General features: G+C 41.5%; 1 protein-coding gene across 2 annotated transcripts in view; it reads left to right on the top strand.

The window, feature by feature from the left end:
• The first annotated feature begins 6275 nt into the window (after positions 1-6275).
• VIPR2 (vasoactive intestinal peptide receptor 2) overlaps positions 6276-20766 on the top strand; it is a 194513-nt gene continuing 180022 nt past the window's right edge. For both annotated transcript variants that reach the window (XM_088445404.1, XM_088445403.1), the window contains exon 1: positions 6276-6685. In XM_088445404.1, coding sequence (XP_088301530.1) covers positions 6632-6685 — 54 coding nt within the window. In that variant the 5' untranslated portion in view covers positions 6276-6631. The remainder of the gene's footprint in view (positions 6686-20766) is intronic.

The raw sequence follows: 20766 nt of genomic DNA, 5'->3' as shown, positions 1-20766 counted from the left end.
TTGTGACCTAAGGACACAGATTAATGACACTGATGTATACTGTATATTCATACAATTCTTCGCTTGATAATTTATTTTCTCTCTCTCTCTCTCGCTCGCCCTATTTACTAAAATCTGGTTGTAGTGTGATATTTTTACCTAAATTTGCATTGCAAATTTAGCAAATATCACAGGGATTTGTCAAAAAGCTTACGTCCACAATCTTCTCACTGTATAATTCGCAAAAAATTACAGTGAGAGGGTACCCGCACATGCACCAACCAACTCACCAAACCTCCCCACACACACACACACGCACATACTGGAACCAGGATACCAGCTGTCTAGAGCCCCAGAGGACATCACCGGAGCACCGATCTGCCTGGATACAGGAACGTTTTTTTTGTTAACTATTTTTATTTTTGCAATGATCAGCTAGTGGTCTGGTTAGACCACACAGCTGATCACTGGGGCCCGTCTCCCAACTCTGCTCTGCCTGTTAGAGTAGGGCAGGAGTCAGGGAACCAGGGCAAACCCTGGATAACACCATCTCCAAGCGGTGTTATTATCACAGGGCTTCCCCCTGTATTTTTTCACATTTTATTTTTAGTAACTATGGTCAGATCACATTTCCCATTACAATGATGGGAAATGCGATCTGCTTACTAAAAATTTGATAATTAGGGTTTGGAGTAGAATTTTACAAATTCTACTTCAATTGCCCTTCATTAAATTTATGTGAAACTAAAATAATGTGAAAAGGGTGTGAAAACACCCTTTTTCACTTTATTTTAGTAAAAATAATGTTAATAAATAGAGCCCTATATCTCTCTCTCCCTTCTCTCATTGCACAAACCTTTCCATCTCAGTTTGTCCCTTTAGCTGCCATTGCTATTGTTAACTGTCCCATGTTTATTTACCATTGTAAATATAAAGATTTCACATTATATTATTGGATTCCATTTAAATAGGTCTGCCTCCAAACTGTTTATTATGTCTGTGACTGTATTATATTATTTATTAACTAATCATATGCCAAATTTGTGAATGCACAACAATGGCTTTGAAATTAAACAAACAAGATGTGCTTTAACTGCAGACTTTCAGATTTAATTTGAGGGTAATTACATCCAAATCAGGTGAACGGTGTAGGAATTACAACGGTTTCTATATGTGCCTCCCACTTTTTAAGGGGCCAAAAGTAATGGGACAAACTAAACCATCCTAAATCTAACTTTCACTTTTTAATACTTTGTTGCAAATCCTTTGCAGGCAATTACAGCCTGAAGTCTGGAACGCATAGACATCACCAGACACTGGGTTTCATCCCTGGTGATGCTCTGCCAGGCCTCTACTGCAAATGTCTTCAGTTCCTGCTTGTTCTTGGGGCATTTTCCCTTCAGTTTTGTCTTCATCAAGTGAAATGCATGCTCAATCGGATTCAGGTCAGGGGATTGACTTGGCCATTGCATAACATTCCACTTTTTAGCCTTAAAAAAATCTTTGGTTGCTTTTGCAGTATGCTTCGGTTCATTGTCCATCTGCACTGTGAAGCGCCGTCCAATGAGTTCTGAAGCATTTGACTGAATATGAGCATATTATATTGCCCGAAAAACTTCAGAATTAATTCTGCTGCTTTTGTCAGCAGTCACATCATCAATAAATACAAGGGAACCAGTTCCATTGGCAGCCGTACATGCCCACGCCATGACACTACCACCACCATGCTTCCCTGTCCATACTCTTCCCATCACTCTGGTACAAGTTGATCTTTGTCTCATCTGTCCATAGGATGTTGTTCCAGAACTGTAATGGCATTTTTAGATTTTGTTTGGCAAACTCTAATCTGGTCTTCCTGTTTTTGTGGTGAACCCTCTAGATTCACTCTTGTGAAGTTTTCTCTTGATTGTTGACTTTGACACATATACACCTACCTCCTGGAGAGTGTTCTTGATTTGGCCAACTGTTGTGAAGGGGTTTTTCTTCACCAGGGAAATAATTCTTCTGTCATCCACCACAGTTGTTTTCTGTGGTCTTCCGGGTCTTTTGGTGTTGCTGAGCTCTCCGGTGCGTTCTTTCTTTTTAAGAATGTTCCAAACAGTTGATTTGGCCACACCTAATGTTTTTGCTATCTCTCTGATGGGTTTGTTTTGATTTTTCAGCCTAATTATGGCTTGCTTCACTGATGGTGACAGCTCTTTGGATCTCATATTGAGAGTCGACATCAACTGATTCCAAATGCAAATGTCACACCTAGAATCAACTCCAGACCTTTTACCTGCTTAATTGATAATGAAATAATGAGGGAATAGCCAACACCTGTCCATGAAATAGCTTTTGAGTTGATAGTCCCATTACTTTTGGCCCCTTAAAAAGTGGGAGACACATATAGAAACCGTTGTAATTCCTACACCGTTCACCTGGTTTGGATGTAATTACCCTCAAATTAAATCTGAAAGTCTGCAGTTAAAGCACATCTTGTTTGTTTCATTTCAAAGCCATTGTGGTGGTGAATAGAGGCCAAAATATGATAATTCTGTCAATGTCCCAATATTTATGCACCTGACTGTAAATGTGATTTATGTTTATGACCATCACTATAGAGTGTTTTGTTCCATTTTTCCCACATCTCCTCCTGATGCTTACTGCATCACAAATCATTATAATATGGAAAGACTATTATGTATTAAATCTCTTAAAAACTTGACAAATATATATTTTTTTGTGAGAATTGCGTCATCGACCATGAATTTTAATAAAAATAATGATTACCTTGTTTGTCTGTTACTCTACACGTATAAAGTATTTTGATTATTGCTCCACTCTTGCATATTTTTCTCCTACGTTCCCTGAAGAAAACAGCTTGATTATGTACTTGGAAGAATTTTCAAACTGCTGTCTGACTAATCTCTAGTCTAACCTAAAAGAAACTTTGACTTCTGTATATACTTTTGCTTGTATTTCTTTACATTCCTGCTTGTAGCCTAAGCTCATAATGTCTGGCCTCAATATATGATATTATACAAACTGCAGTAAGTTCCAATGACCCTTTCAAGGAAAAATATACGTAATAAAATGTAGTTTTAATATATGTATTGTTTTATGTTTTAAACTGTATAGTGTCAACTTATTATTATCCAGTGCTTTGAAGAGAATATTTATTCATTCACTTAAGTGGAACTTATTGTCTATATTCTCTACCAAATATAGGGGCCTATTTGTCAAGAAATTCTGCCCTTAACCACTTAACTATCAAATTTTTTTTTATGAGTGAAGTAGATGAAGAACATGTATTTCAACTTATTAAAAATAATTTAATAAAAAAAATAAATGAATTAATATTTGTAAGAAAAAAAAATGGTGTTTTCAAATATATGATCGCCAACATCGGGAACATCGCAAACATCACAACTATCCTTTTTCCAGTAACTTCAGCCACCAGGTACACACTAGGGGCCTGAGAGGGGGTTAACTTACTTTTCCCCAGTGCCTGCTGGGTGGGGAGTACTGCTGTGCTGACTGATTAGCAGTGATCGGCAGCACGCCAGACACTGGGGGAGGTTGCAGGCAACCAGAGGGACAGGAAGGCCCCTCTGAGAGCAGCAGCTGCGGGAAGATTCTCTTCCTGCAGCTGCCCACACTGTGTATCTGACTGGTCACATTGTTGGCAACCAGATCAGATAACGGACAGCTTGGTGTGGTTGCAAAGGATGTGACCATGCCAGGAAAGTGGTTAATAATCAGAAACTGCTGTTTCTGCATGTTTAAGGGCAGAATTAAGTGTTGTTAGCATGAATACTGTTAGCATAGAAAGCAGGAGGTTTTGGAGAGATCTCTGGCTTTCTGGCCGCCATCCACCGCAACAGCCATCCACATAGTTTTCTATGGGGAAGGTATTCAACAAGATCTGAGAAGCGTAGCTTTTTGGATCTTGCATACATGGGCTGGAGATGACGTTAGACCGTTACCTTCAATCTTGCGATCCATCTCCGGTGAGCTGGAGGAGATCGTGATGCGCATTGTGTCTTCATCGCATTGCACATGCACAGCAGCGCATCAGGTCTAAAATCCAAACTTTACTAAAATATGATCACGGGGATGGGATCTTATCGGAGCTCATGCTTTGGCAATTTAGAAGGGTACATTTTCCTCCAAGAATAGAATTATTATTGCCGCAATATGCGGCGATGAGGATTCTCCAATTTCAGGGGCTGGGCACAGTTGTTCATAAATATGTCCCATAGACATAGACACTATGGGCAGTTTAATGAAATGATTGAAATGCACTGATTTGTTATCTAGGGACACACATTTATGACCCAACTGTATACATTCATACAATTCTTTGGCTAATATTTATCTCTCAGGGTTCTTATTCCTTTCACAACTTTTTGGTACAATCCTCGAACAGTTATACTTTTCCTTTTAAATGAACATACTAGCTGTTACATCCAGTGTTGCCTGGCTGTCTTGGTTTTTGCATGTTTTTGTTGTTTGTTCATTCCTCCGCTCTCTCTCCCCTCTCTCATGCATTCCTTCCCACGAGTGGTGTACGATTAGTGCAAACGCCCAGGGCTGAAGGCTGAGGGGGTAGCATGATTGCCTTTCCAGCTTGCCAGGTGCCTGGAAAGGCATCCAGATACATAGAAAGGTGCCCGGCACCCATTTCCCTGCTTTCAACACTTGTTCAGTGACATCATGACAGCAAGTGCACTCAGGAGTAATTTGGGCGAAGCTGGCGTCACTCGCAGATTTGCTAAAAAAAAAAATCTAATTTATATATTTATTTCAGAGATACAGATTGTAAAGTAGACAGTGCTATACTTGTGTGAACGTTACTAAAAGGCTTGTTACAATTTACAAGATGAAGGTAGCACTATCATTATCAACAGAATTAATGTAAATAGTGTTGAAAATTATGTATGTGTACAGGTGTTGATGTTGCAGATTTATGTAGGCAGAAACCTGCGGACGACTTAAACTATGAACAGTCCAGCTACTTAATCAGTGGTTTTAGTTTCTTTGGATATAGCAGGTATAGCTATATTCAGTGCAGTATACACACTGGTGATGGAGCAGAACATGAGCAGAGCAGGGTTTCTGACCAGCCGGTGAGTGTATGATGCTTGGGGATAGCATTGCAGGATGCTGGGACAGCGTAATAGGTAACAACCAGGTCTTATTGGGAGTTAAATAAGAGGCGTCTGTCTTCCACCATGTCACTATACACAGTGGCAAGATGGTGCCACACATGCACAAGACTAACTACAGCACCCATCTTGGTACAGGGAATGAAGCCTCACCGGAAGGACAGTAACATGGAATATACAAAAATTGGAACTGTACCTGGGCGCCACAAGAAAGGCTGCAAGATATGCTAAAAGACAAGTTACCATACCTTCTACCTTCTCACATCATACTACAGAGAAAAATACATAAAATATATAATTCTCGCACTAAAATTTTTCCAGAAATTAAAAGTCTGTATTTAAACATCTTTGCAAATAAATGCTGTTCCACTTTACGTTGCAGGATTATCCTTAATGGGGAATATGCAAATGGAACAAAATATCTATGTCAATATTGGTATAAGTCAATTAGTAGACGCCACATGTGATCTAGAAAAAAGGGAATAACACATGAAAAGTGTATTGTTTAGAATATTTGTTCATAGATTAAAAAGACGATGGCCCAAATGTAATATGCCCTGATTTGTTGATCCCAGTGCGATTCCGATGATATCAACGCTAAATTTAAAGTGCCAATTAGTTTTAAAACAAATACAATCTGCTTTTGTCTTAAAACTAAGTGCAATGTACATAAAGTGGCTATTTCGCCAAAATCTCGCCGAGACAAGCAAATTAGAGTCTTTTACATTTGGGCATACATACTGTCCTAACAGATTGTCAACAGTCGTTACTCGAAAGACTATTTGTATTTAATGTTAAAAGAAAATAGTCTCATTCAGGTTTGTCCCTTTATATTCTGAATTACATCCTGATGAAATCAAAACAGTGACTAAAAAAGAGTAACTTAAAGATATAAACGATTAAATAAGACCCTACTTTTGGTGGAATAAAAAGCACAGAAAATGAGCAGTAATCTGCCTTCAGCAGTAAGGTTTTGCTTATTTAATACTCAATCATCATTTCCTTTGCTCTGATCCTGTTCCTACCCACTCAGGCATTAGAATATGTAATGCATTAGAATATGAAATCCCTCACTGCCTGTAAGGATTTCTTCTTATACAGAAGCTCCTGTAATGTTTCAAGTTGAGTCACTAAGTGCAGCGAACGCTCCGAATCAACATCTCTGGAGTATAGCGAGGGGAGTTGGTTCTTACATGTGCTGCCTCTATTCAGCAGGTCATTATATGCATCTCTGAAGGTGCTGTACTCAGGCACACAGGATCTGAATCATCACTGTTGGAGATCTCTATCCTTTTTATTCTAAGAAAACTATTTTATTTTTTTATTATTTCACTTTTAATCCTGATTCTTATCACCTTGCTTATAAAAAGGTTTACTTTGCTTCTGGACAAAATACAGCAATATTTTGAAATACATATTAAAATCAAGATTTGCCCATATGCTTTTGGATCTAATGTATTGGAATGACCACCCTGGAATCTTCATAACCTGAATTAATCGGTATGATGAAGACTATATCATCCGTGCTCATTTTAACTTTTCCTCTCCTCCTTTTGGTGAGTATCTGGTTTGTGTCTGTTGGGAATGTTTCCTTAAATAAGTTCTGCACATAAAACTCTTGCCTGTTGACTTCAGAAATATTTTTGCAATTTCAATGTTGAAGTACATTAGGTGGATGTAGACAGATGTTGATGTTATACGTTTCCCAATAGGTTACTGTATCTTCTCATGACATAGCAAAACAAATACATTAAGTACTGGTAGTAAGGTACAAAAACACCAACATTTTCTTTGATGCTTCCACATTGCTTGTAACGAACTTCTAACAATTTATAATCTATATTTGCTGAAGTATATACTAGACTGTGTATATATATATATATATATATATATAATAAAATTAACACATTGTTAAATCTTTTATTTTCATACTTATATAGCGCCAGCAAATTCTGCTGCACTTTATTGGGAACAAGTCGTAAGAGACAGATGGAGAGTTCAGAGGGCCCTGCTCACATGCTTACAATGTATAGGATAATCATATAAACCTAATTGATGAATAAAGTAATGTGCATGACAAAAATAGCCACAATCACATTTTCTAGTTTTACTTTTTATTTTATTTCTGTTTGCCAGGAGACAAACTAAATATGTTCTAAGTATATTTTATATATATCTGTGAGAAAATGCAGTGAGGATAGTAATGACTCTTTAGTTTAATATTGAAATGAATATTGTGTCTGTGTGTAAAGTATAGACATTTGCCAGCTTGTCAAGACTACATGTAGAGGGCGATATTGCGCTTCACTGATTGGGTCTATAAATGTACTGTATTTTGCATTATGTGTTTTTACTGTTTGACACAGTATTTCTTCATTGTTAAGTTTTGTTATGTTTTACTATGATTAACATTTTGTTATTGCAGTACTACACTATTAAGGTGCCTTTAGTTGGTTCTACTTAATGCTCTGTTAAATTAACCTTTAAGTATAGAACATTCCAACAATAACAACAATACAATTAACAATAACAGTATATTTTAGCAATGTATAGCAAATTTATCCTAGAAATAAATAAGAGCAAAGGTGTTAACATATATATTAGCAATGTTTTATTCAATTTACACATACTGTATACATGCAATTTATTTCAGTTTGACTGTTAGCTCAGTAGAATGAGAACATATTTCTCATTAAAATGTATTTAAGCAAACTGCTAGAATTGAATTGCAGCACCTCCTATTGTCATTAAAAGTAATATGCGGCTATACAGTATGGAATGTTGGCTAAATATAGTATCATTCAGATATGGAAAATTGTCATTTAAAATTCCCTTTGTGCCAGTTTATTTTCACATCCCATGGATTCTGGGATCTTACACATGCATGAAGGAGCATAAAGGAATACTAACATTTTAAACGTTCAAAGTTTATAAAAGTGTTTTGCTAAATGTAGACTACAGAATAGAGAACCATGGGATTATTTATTTAAAGTAAATCAAATCCTGTATTTAAAATACAATATATTTTTTACAAATGTAAACACATTTTCCAGCTTCCTGAAGTGTAGGTAAAATCACAGAAAATCACTTGTTTTTATTGCTAAACTGAATAATTACTGTATATACAGTATGCTAGAAGTGTATTTGTAGAGTGTTACAATTCCTAGACACAGATCTGCACTACAGTTACAGTGTAATGTGCTGAATGGTATTAAATTTGCTATCAATTAAGATATGTGACCTACTTTTAATTTAGTTCCCAGGACTTTTTTTGGTGTTTTTACCGGAGCGGACAACTGACTCAGTGGTTAGGATCACTGACTGTGTAACAAAACCCATATTTGATTCACAGTGTCACCTTCTTGCTAAGAACACTTTTACATTCTATGACCAGGCACCCTAAACTAGATTGTAAGCCTGCTTGCTCAAGAAAATTGTGTTGTACAGTACAGTTATCATCCAGCACAAATGAAATGATCTTTGTCATACTACTTCCAGAGATTATATATGCCCACAACTCATTGTTACTGAGTACAAGACTGAATAGAGTTGTTTAATAGCAATATCCAGAATTGCAAATATGTAGTTACTCATAGCAACCAATGAGAAACTTGTATTCTCGTCTTGCAGTACCATCAACCAAAGGTAATTTCTCACTTGTTGCAATGGGTTACTGCAGATTTAATCTTTTACCAAAAGCGTTATGCAGGAAAATTCCCACATGGATTGTGATGGTGTCAGCAAAGTATATCCTCTACATGTAAAGAAATAATGGCTAATTTAGTATAATCATACTTGCTGACATTTAATATCTTGGAGGTGGCCACTGAGGGGTGGAAGGCAGGCAAATAACATTTGACTCCTATTTTCCAATTATGGCCAACTGCTATATATTTCAAAATGCATAATATATTGAAAAATTCCGAAAACATTATGTGCTCCAAGGTCAGCTGAGACGGTGTGACGTGCGCCGTGCTTAGATGTACTGGCTCATCAGTAAAGTGTTCCTGGAAACTATTGTAAAATGTTGGTAGAACTCTGGATTCTGAAAGTGACTCTGAAGCTTAATCTGGATCTCAGACTACAAAATAATAAGAATCTATGCATTACGCAATATAAATTACACCTTTTTCGGCATACTCTACACAAGCAAAGCCTCATAACAAAGTTACTGCCAGCATCTACTGTCTCCTGCACTCTTTTTAAAATGTGTATGGGAAGCAGTGGCACATTTAATAAAATTGATGAGTATTTGTACAGCTGGAAAACCTTCAGCACTACAGCTGATCCACATCTTTATAGGATTAATACTTAGATAAAATGGTTGTATATTAACTGCACTGTCCGGCGTGTAAAGAGGATAGACAGTTTAAAAAAAATATGTGAACACAAAACTATATTCACTGTCCAAATGCATTTAGATATTGTGATCAGATGGGCTTACTCTGCCAACATGCTTTATTGGAGTTTCAAGCTGTCATAGATTGCTCCCACTGGTGTACAGTAGTTTGGCAAAATTAGTTGCTAAGGTGCTGCTAGTTGTAGGAGGGCAATCGCTGCTACCAGGGCTGCCATCAGAAATTGTGGGCCCCAGAACTGACAAAATAGGCAGCCCCCCACCGTGTTTATGCAACTCCAATCCCACAGTGTCTCTCCAGCTCCAGCCAGCCCCCTACTGTCTCTCCAGCCAGCACCCTTTCTGTCTCCCCAGCCAGTACCCCTTTGGTCTCTCCAGCCAGCACCCCTTCTGTCTCCCCAGCCAGCACCCATCCAGTCTCCCCAGCCAGCACCCCTTTTGTTTCTCCAGCCAGCACCCCTTCTGTCTCCCAAGCCAGCACCCCTTCTGTCTCTCCAGCCAGCACCCCTTCTGTCTCCCCAGCCAGCAACCCTTCTATCTCTCCAGCCTGCCCCTGCATTCAGCCCCCTGCAGCCCACAGACACTTACCTTCTCCTGTGTCTTTTGGCTGCTCCTCTTCACTCTGTAGCCATCTCCTCTGTCAGTGGTGCGGTGCACGTGACTTCATGACATCACGCACACCTTGTTTCAATAATAAAACAAAAACTTTATTGTACCAGACAGCCGTCGGCAAGCGGCTGCTCAGATGAACCCCACAGTAATAGATTCATCTATAACTGCAGCCTGTGCTGCTGCAGCAATCAGCAGGATGCAGGCAGCAGTTATAGATGGATCTCTCTGTGCCCCCCTGACAGCTGGTGTTCAGAGAACAATGCTTCCGTGACCTCTGGGATTTCTGCCTCTGTGCAGCTCTTCAGGTATCAGTGGTAGGAGCCAGGGGTGGGCCCCTCTCTCTGCCCAGGCCTGGGACTCCAGTCCAGGCAGTTCCCTCCATGTCTGCCACCATCAACCTCCTTGTAAAAGTTTAGGTTCTTAGGTAAGGTGTAGTTGTTGCAGGACCTCATTGCTTATTGCTATGACTGAATGCTTTCTGACAACTTTCTGTTGGTCAGGTCTGCTGTGCCGCTGGCAGAGCACTGACTGATGCACAATGCACTGCTCAATTCAGTGCAGCCAGTGGATGAATTAATGTATTATTAAAATTGTTTATCACAGAAACACATCAGTATGATGCTTCTCACAGGAACAGGGTCAGGCTGGCACACAGGGATACCAGGAAATTCCCAGGTGGGCTCCACTGGCTAAGAAGACCCTGTCCCCTTTCCCTAAAAGGTGCCAAGAGAGTGCACACAGGGGGCCAACAGACAGACAGATACAGTAGGCCTCAAACGTTAATTGAGGTGTGAGCTACGTTAGAAAAATTAAACCTCCTGCAGAGCTATTAAAATTGTAGAAAAAAAAAATCTAGCTAATAACCGAACAATTGAAGGTAATATAATGAAAATGAAAAAGAAAAAGTTTTATTGAAAATAACAATGCATTTAATTATTACAGTGATATTGTTGCAGTTTGTAAATAAAATTTAAGCACAGGCACATTTCACTGTTAATTACCGGCTCCAAGGAGGTACGTGTAGTAAAGGAGCAAAGATATAGGCAGGGCTGATGTGTGATTTTCCGGCAGGGTGGGAGTCACTCGCTCCGCCGTATCGTAGACGCTGTGGGTGGAACCACGGGGAAGCATGTCAGGTGATTGCTGTAGAGGCTGCGGAAATCACCTGATGTGCTTCACTGTGGCCCCACCCATGGCGTCGATGCCACGGGGAAGGTGATTGCTGTAGAGGCTGCGACAATCACCTGACATGCTTCCCTGTGGCTCCACCCATTGCGTCGATGCCACGGGGAAGCACACGTCAGAGGTCACTTCCTCATAGTTGACTCGGCAGTACTGCAGCTAGGTGAGCTACCAAAATTAAGACCGATGGCTCGCGAGCTACAGGTTGGAGACCACTGGTCTAGTGTGTATGCACTAGTGTGACTGCGCAGCAACATCGGGGTTGATCCATCAGCCGTGCATGCACGGCAGATGGATCGACCCAGCTGCTGATGCCAGGAAGGTGAATAGTGCAGGTGAACGATGTATCAGACGGTCAGACATCGGATCATGCAGTGTGTATCATTTCATTGGACCATTGGGTGTCAGATTGGCGGGTCGCCTAGTGTATACCCACCTTAAAACAGCTCCCAACTACTCTAGCCTATGCATTTGAATATAATGTATTAACCCCCTGTTTACAGGCAGCCCACTCTCAAGGGGCTCAGCCCCCTCTCGGTTCTGGTATCTATAAGTATTGGCTTGGGTATCTTATCTCTACATCTTCCACTCAGATATACTTCCAGGAGGTTTGGGCCAGATCCAAGAAGCACAGCCCAGCATGTTGGTAGGTGGAACTCTCTGAGATCTGCTGCAGCTGTTTACCTCTTGGGAATTTCCAGGAAGCATTGAATTTTTGTGTTCATTATTCTCATCCTGGCCTACTAGGAGGGCCTTGACACTGCTGTTCTCTGGTCCTCAGACTTGGTTGCTGGAGGTGCAGCAGCTGAATAACATAAATCATCCCAGGTTTGCTGCAGTGTAAAATGCATTGGAACACCAGGAAATGGATATTATTAATTCACATTGCACATTTTACATTGTTATTATCCATAAAAATGCATGTAAAGTATTTCCTGCAGCTTGCGTGGAGAGGAAGGACAGGGGACTCATCCACATCCCCCTACCCTTGGCAATGTGGTCATATCACTACTATCTAGCTCCTATAATCTCAGGGGCTAACTGAAGTTTCCCAAGGTCTTTGACTCTTCCAGCCAGGATAGTCAATATGCCTTGTTGTTATAGCTGATTTACTGCTTTGTGGAACAAATGGAAATAAAAAATTTGAAGTATTAAGCACCAATCTGTCATTTTCCCCTGAGTTGTTTTGCAGCCACTTTGAAAGGTCTTGGTTAGTAATTATGGTTATTAAGAATAGTGGCCAAACAAATAAGGCTAAAGTTTTTTATTCAAGTTGAAAAAGCAGAAATTAACCTGGTTCCTGTTAACCTATTTAACAGTGCATCAATACAGGACAAGACATAGACATAAGAAACAGTTACATTATTCAGCCAATTGTAATCTACACAAAAACAGATTGATTTGTCTTTATTCAGACCAACATTGCAGAGACTCCCATGGTGTGTGAGAAGCCTGGATAACATCTAGCTGTAGCATTTATGTACCTCCCTGATTATACTTCTTCAGCCACTCATGAGATCTGCTTACTGGGATGCCTAGTTGACCTGTGCTCACCAGTTATTACATTGTGCTCAGCTCCCCTTGGTACTGCAGTACTGTTACCAGCTATTTTTTCTGAGTGGCACTGACCTACCATTACCTTTGGCATCCACAAGGAGATCAAGTAGAGGGGTCACTACCCGGTCCCTTCACTGGTAAGCAGCAAACACACACTTGTGGCTTACCTAGAGTATATTTAGATTTTAGGGGCACATATTGTTGTTAGTATCACTTACAGTAGGTGACTCAAGCGCATGTATGGTGTGGTATAAGTAGCTTGGAGCTTGTTCTTCAGTGGGCCCCAGAACCAGCACCTTCTGTCATACCAAGTCTTCTGTTTGGGCTGTGTTTTTAGCTTGCCCATCCTGCACCCTCTCAGAAAAGTTTTGACAGAGGTTAAGCTGTCCTTTAATCTGTTGCTATATAGCAATTCAAATGGTGAGAACCAACAGACTCCTGTGGCAACCCCCATTCAGCAAACAATGAAGTGTGGCAGATTTTACATCTAGTACCCTCAGAGAAATCACAGGTAACTATAAAATCTGATTCAGTCCCATTGAACTGCTCATACAGTCCAATAGTTTGTGACTGGTAGGAGGTAGCACACACTCTACCCATTGTTATTTGACATGAAAACAATGATTTAATTAACTGCGTCTCTGTCACACCTGAGGGTTGGTTTTGGGTTGGAACAGGTGTGGGAGATTGAAGAGGAGATTTGAGAGGCGTGGATGTACTTAGGTGGTTTGAGCCAGCACCTCCTCATGTATAGATGTGAGGAGGTTGTTATGATCCGCTATCAGGATTTCTGATAGCCTTAGCAGTATGTAGTCCTGACTGTTGCTAGGCAGCAGGGAAGCTGTCAGTATTGTGGAAGGAGTCAGCTGCACCCATTCTGCAATCTAACTCTCAGTGTGTATGCAGTTCAGGTGTATTGCAATTAGGAGGATGGTTGCATTGGTTCCTCTTCCTGTTATATTGCATTTACTAGCATTCCCTGCTGGTGATAGCTTATGCCTTGTGTTGCTGCCTGGTCTGTTCCATGTGCATCGCTGTTCTGGTCTCCTGTTTTTACCAACTGCAAGTATTACCAAACACACACAGTGAATATCTGCCTTGCACACCTATGCTGACACAGTGAATATCATCTCTGCTGTAGTGTTTCTGCAAATACAAATATCTGCCTTGCACAAGTGTGTGTATATATAAATATATACAGTGTGTGTGTGTGTGTATATATATATATATATATATATATATATATATATATATAAAACGCACTAATCCATGGCACTCACCATTCCTAGTTTTGGGGTGCAACATGGTATGTGACCACATTGTTTAAATAGAAATCACAGGGGCTCTGCACTCACCCTAATAACTAATAATTATTATTATTATTAGTTATTATGGTGAGTGCAGAGCCCCTGTGATTTCTATTTAAACAATGTGGTCACATACCATGTTGCACCCCAAAACTAGGAATGGTGAGTGCCGTGGATTAGTGCTTTTTGTTTATTATGATTAATTTTTACAATTAATCATTTTTGTGATCACATTTTCTCATGCACCCCTCTTAACTAGTTATCTAACTTGTGTCAGCTGTTTTCCTAGGTGCTTTGCAACAGGTGTGCTTGGTAACTGTCTCACATTTAAAAGCAAAGTTGCTGTGAGCTTTAAACCTTGATAGCATACCCTGAGTTTAACACTAATGTGATGGCTATGTCCATGTTATAATTCTAAGCAATAGAGTAGGGACTTGCAGTAAAGTGGGGTCCCGTGATGATGGGATGCAAGCTTAAATGCATTGATCAATTCATGAACCAAAACCCCACTGTTTATTATGTTTATTATTATTATTATTATTATTAGGTATTATGGTGAGTGCAGAGCCCCTGTGATTTATATATATATATATATATATATATATATATATATATATCTGTGTTGGGTTCTACACCTGTAAGTCTTGGTGTCTGGATTATTGTTTCTGGCTGTTAATCACCTGTTTGCTAACCAGACTAACAGTCCTGCAATTAACCCTATGTATGTATGTTTTATTTTATTTTTTCATATGTTTACTTACCCAGTGGTGTTGACATCAGTAATGTGCATGTTACCCATATCTATGGATATGATATTTTAAGAAGATTCTATTTGGATATATTAATAAAATTATATTTTTTATAAGAAGTTGCCATTATCATTTTTAATGGATTGGAAGGCGCCTCCATTTTAAAGATACAATTGTATGAGGATTTGCTACAGTATACATGTAAGCACGTCCCATTATTTGGATTGACACGTGGTGTGGTAACGACATAGATAACCGTTGATTTTTGCACAAAGAAAAGAAGTGTAAAGAAACCATTAGATGTACGGTGGATACTAGTGGATGTAAGCTTTATTGTGAGCATCCTACGATAAACTTGTGGGTGACCTGCTATCAATAGATCAACACAAAACCCCATTCTTCATATATGGAAGGGACCATTTTTGTGATTTTATATATGGACTACTAATATCACAGAAATACTACACTATCAGCTACTTTGTTGTCTATTATTTCTCCCCTTTCATATATGGAGAAAAAATTTGTTTGAGAACGTCTGAGAAAGAATTCAAAATCGAGAAGAGATACGGACATTAACAATTATAAGTATATTGATTAATCCAATATTGAAGCGCACTGTTCTATTTGTTTGTATTGCCTAAGTACCAGTGAGTGTATTCAACTCTATGGGAACTACGGGTGGTTGTTATAGGAAGAAGATCTCAGTAGGAGGCCCTAGGGGTCATACATATACAGGAGTGTTTCATAACAGAGTTAGAAATATGGCAGTAGATGATGGGCCCAAAGTCGAGAACAGGAAGAGAAAGTCTTTATTGAACAGCAGGTTGGAATGTAACTGAATATATAATACTGAATGAATGAGCAGAATCGGATTGGGACCGATGATGCTGGATTGAGAGCTGGATAGGTTTGAGAATGATGTTGATGATTTAAAGAACTTGATGGAATTGATTCCGATGTTGAAGAATTGATGAACTTGATCGGTTTAAGACCGATATTGAAGAATTGAAGAACTTAATTGATATGAGTCCGATATTAATAAATTGATGAACTTGATCGGTTGCGACCAATGTTGATGAATTGATGAACTTGATCAGTTGGGACCAATGTTGATGAATTGAGGAACTTGATCAGTTGAGACCAATGTTGATGAATTGAGGAACTTAACTGATAAGAGTCTGATGTTTGAAGCATCGGATGAGACTGATGGTTATGGAGGTATTGGCTGGAACCGATTGGTTGCTGTAATAACAAATCTTAGTGGTAAAACCAGACTGGTGTGCAAGATATAGGAGACTTGTTTTACCAGATCTAGGAACTGGATATAACAGAGACCGTTCAGATACAGAGTACCTGGTAGCTCAGTACTGAGCTGTAACTTCAGCAAGAAGCGACGTTGTACTGGCAACAGAGGCCAGTCAGGAAATGGAATTTATAAGGGAGGATCCCCAGGGATTGGATCTGCAATCAGCTGGTATGGGAACAGCACTCTGAGTGCTGGGGGAGAGTCAGGTGACAGTCCAACATGGTTTAGGAGGGAACTCTGGCATGCAGCTTATGTGCATAATGCTGGGAAGACACACTGTGAGCAAGGAGCTGTGGAGAGCATTTCCAAAACTCAGTGACAGGACACTGAGAGGACGGGGCAGGAGCAGCACAGACAGGCCTCAGTACCAGTTGGGAGTGATATGCAGCATGAGCAGACCTCTGTGCTAGCCTGGACAGGCAGCAGAGAGGTAAGAAAGCCACCTACTAAAAAGGTTATGAAAACACAGGCCCCAATCAGAAGGGAGCATGAGCACTCATCAGCACAAGTCAATTGCAAGAGTTACAGGGTATACAGAAGGTCCAGACATCATCTGGCACTCCAGTTATAAAAAGTTGTGTGCCAGTGTTTCAATGTTTGGTCCCTGCACTGGTTTCCAACCAGAGGGATTATGTGAGCAACTGAGCATAGTTGTTTGCAGAAGCTCTGTGGGAACATATTTTTTCTTCAATCTTCTTGGCACATCTGTACATTCTCATGGCAGGTCATACTTCCCCTTCCATCCCTGAAAAGTCATTGCCAGATTTGTTCCTGAAGCCTTCCACAGATTGCTGAGTAATCTGACCTTCCCTGAACTCCTTCCTGCATCATATGCTGCATTCTACTTTGTAGGGTTTGTCAATTTGGGTTTATTAGGCACTCTCAGGATGGGGTCAGTAACTGGGAGATCATGGTTCTCAGGTCTGTTGCCATTGGCGCTAACCACCTAAAACGTTGAGCATCACCAGGCAATATAACAGACTTAGTTGAAACAGCATACTCTGCTGCTAGGGAACATTGGGCCTCATTCAGAGGCGGTCGTAGGATGCAAGCGGTCGCTCAGAAACAGGGCGGCCGCTTGCATCCTGAACGGCCGCCTCCATGTCGGTCGTTAGGCTGTGGGTTAACACCCACAGCTCTAACGACCGCTAAGGGAGATGGTCGCGATAGTCAAGACCATCGGGGCTTACGACGAGACCCTAGGGTATGGTCTCGTCAACCTTAAGCCCCAGGGAGCTTCCTACTCTGTTTGAGCAGGAAGCTCCCCACTGACATCACTGATGATGTCAGTGGGGACGCCCACAAAATGGCAAGCGTTCCGAAAGAAACGCCTCCGTTTGGCCGGGCACGCCCCCTGCTCGCCCAGCAAATGGAGCGAGCTGTCAATCAACATCGACAGCTCACTCCGTCTGCTTCGAGCCCGCTAACGACGGGTGATCCATCGTTAGCGGGGGCTCACGCATGCGCACGACGGAGCAGTTTCCGTCGTGCGCATGCCCTGTGGACCAACATCGAGTCTGTTGCGAGCGCTCAGCGCTCGCGACCGACTCTGAATAAGGTCCTTTGTCTCTCCAGAGGTAAGGGTATGGTTTGGCAATATGGCTTTCTTAATAGCTTGAGCTGTTCTTTGGGGTACAGTGAAGCTGCTACATTTCCTCTTAGAAACCGCAGTCTGGTACCTTGACATATTGTGATAAGGAACTATCCACATCCCTAGGATAACCTTATTCTCAGGATTACATTTATTGGGATGCCACTCATGATTGCTATGCTTCTGAACTCCTTGCAAACTCTGCAGTCATGAGATATTCTAATCAAATGTACTTCCTGCTGGAATTAATTTGGTACAGTAATGTTAGCATTGCAACCCTGCAATACAACAGCAGATTCAATTATTGGCAGAACCTATTGTCAATATAGGTTTGTGATGGAGGTCAGTCAACATAATGAATAGCTTAACCAAGGATTGATTTATTAACCAGGGAGAACACACATGATGCAAATCAACACAGGGTTAATGCAGCAAGTACACAATGCAGGAATATAGTGTAACAGGTCCAGCCAGGAGCAAGTTAACACTGGTGGTGAGCGGCGTCTGGAGCACACACCTGCACATACACTCAGTGGTGCAGTGAAATGTATGCAGTCCCTAGCGGTGGTGACATACCGGTAATAGCAGGCTCTATTTTGTGTCTGCACAGTTTAATTCAAGGAGACACTCAGAGGCATGTCCTTGTCTCCTGAGGGACAGAGGAGAAAAACTCCTGGTCAAGTTGCTCATGAACAGTAGTGCATTGGGTCGGAGGTCACTTTGACGTCAGTGCACCGCTGTCACTATGGGACGGAGTCCCAGAGATTCTACAGCAGAGGAGACAGCGCAGAGTGCTCTCCTCAACATCAACAAGCTGGAAATTACCACAGAAATGCCAGAGTCTATCAGTCTTTCTCATGCAAGAGGTCATATTTAGGGGTCAATCCAATTATGGCAGCCCTTTACAGCAGCCCAAACTCACACAGAAGTGCTTGCAGTCCCATAGGGCTCCGAGCAAAATTGTGCGAATATGGGCTTGGAGGCAGCAGCGAGGGGCGCGAGATGGGGTGTCCTTAGACTGTCTGCAGTTGTCTCCGCATATTTAGTGATGGCTGTTTTTCTACATGTGACTCTCTCAACTCAGTACCCAAGATTGCTTCCTTGTCTGGTGGCTTGGGCTGTAGGACACTGCTTTCTCAGGTGTATGGTATTTCCGCAGCCACTAAACTTTCTCTCCAGCCAGAGCTTTGGTAGTCTCTAAAAGCAGAAAAGGGAGGGGGTTTTTAACCGCAGGGTAAACTTTAATAACCTTGCGGCTCCCACCATTGACTACAATGGAGGGAGCCGTTCATTGGCTGAGAGTCGGGAGATGACCTCTCTCAGCCAATGAACGCTTAGCAGCGGGGTTTCCATGGTGATACCCCGCCGCTAAGCTCTCATTCTGGAAGTACCGTTCTATAGAACGGTACTAAGTTCGTGGATCGGGGTTTCGTTTTTTTTTTTGCCATGTCCGGGGATGCCTACTTTGGAACGAAGAGGACAGAACCTCGCATAGGAGATGGTGAGTATGTTTTTTTTCACAGGTCCCCTATGGACACTTTACCGGATAAGTGGACCGATGCTACAGGGTTACATAGGTGAGTGTGTGTGTGTGTGTGTGTTTAGTGTGTGTGTATGTTTAATAAACTTATACTGTCACGGTGTGTGTGTCCTGTGTTTTTTTTAAACATTTTTTTACAGGTGAACTACAGGTACTAGTGGGCCCTTAATGCCCTGCATGCTGGTACTTGTGGTTCTCCAAGTACCAGCATGCGGGGCAGGCTTGCTGGGACTTGCAGTTCTACTTCTAAAGACAATGTTTGATATTATTTATTTACACCACACCACACTATCAATTCGCCACCCACCGCCACCAGGGGTGGCGAAGATAGCCCCGGGCTATCAGCCTGGTCCTAGGGTACCCTGGAGAGGGTGACCCCTTTAATGGGGGGGTCCCCAGCTCTCCAGGGATCCCCGGCCTGGGCTGACTAGCGGTCAGGGCTGATGCTGCGGCTGGGGGGCCCGGTGAAAGGGCTCCCCTGGCTGTGGCATCAGCCCCCCACTAGAAAAAGTCCAGTGCTGGTTCTGGAACATACAGGGGGACCCTACTCATTTTTTCCCCTGTATTTCCAGAACCAGGACCGGATCAGAGCCCAGAACTGGTTGCGCAGAATACGGGGAACCCCTACGTCATTTGTCCCCCGTATTTTGGCAATCAGCGCTGGTTCTCACTAGCCCGGTGCTGGTTGTGCTTAAGTACAGGGGACCCCTACGTCGTTTGTCCCCTGTATTTAAGCACACACAGCACTGGGTCACTAATGCCTGGGGCTGGTTGCTCTTTTTTTCGGGGGGGGGGGGGGGGGGCCACGCCATTTTTTCCTTTTTTTACACAGGTTTTTTTTTTTTACCACAGCAGCACAGACGGGTCTCACAGACCTGTCATTGCTCTGTGCCAATCACACAGATGCATGTAGCACGGATCTCCCGTGTCCGTGCTACATGCGAATGAGAACCATAATGCTGATTGGCTTCCTGTCTGCCACTGCAGTGCCACTCTTAGATGGGCCACGTGTTTGTGCCGCCCACTTGTGTCGCTTAGCATAGTCATCCAGCTACCTCGGTGCAACCTTTTGGCCTAAAAACAATATTGTGAGGTGTTCAGAATAGTGGAAATGAGTGGAAATTAATGTTATTGGGGTTATTAATAGCGTAGGAACAAAAAAAGGCCCATTTTATGTGATTTTAGCGTTTTTTTTTTTATTTTTTTAAGAAAAAATCCAGATCCAAAACACAAAACCCAGAACCCAAAACACGGAAGGGTTGGTTTGGCAAAATCAATCCAGACCCAAAACACGAAGAAAGATCCAGATCCAAAACCAAAACACGAAAAGTGGCTGGTGCACACCCCTAGCATATACATGGAAAGCTGCTAGGCCTCTTCATGGCTTCTCTGTCACTAGCAGTTCCTAACATTAACATGTTCACGTCCAGGCCAGG

Source organism: Taudactylus pleione, unplaced genomic scaffold (assembly GCF_031769625.1).
Source record: "Taudactylus pleione unplaced genomic scaffold, aTauple2 ptg000380l, whole genome shotgun sequence".
NCBI lineage: Eukaryota > Metazoa > Chordata > Amphibia > Anura > Myobatrachidae > Taudactylus > Taudactylus pleione.
Note: the sequence above shows the minus strand (reverse complement) of the source record. Positions and strands in the feature narration are given on the sequence as shown.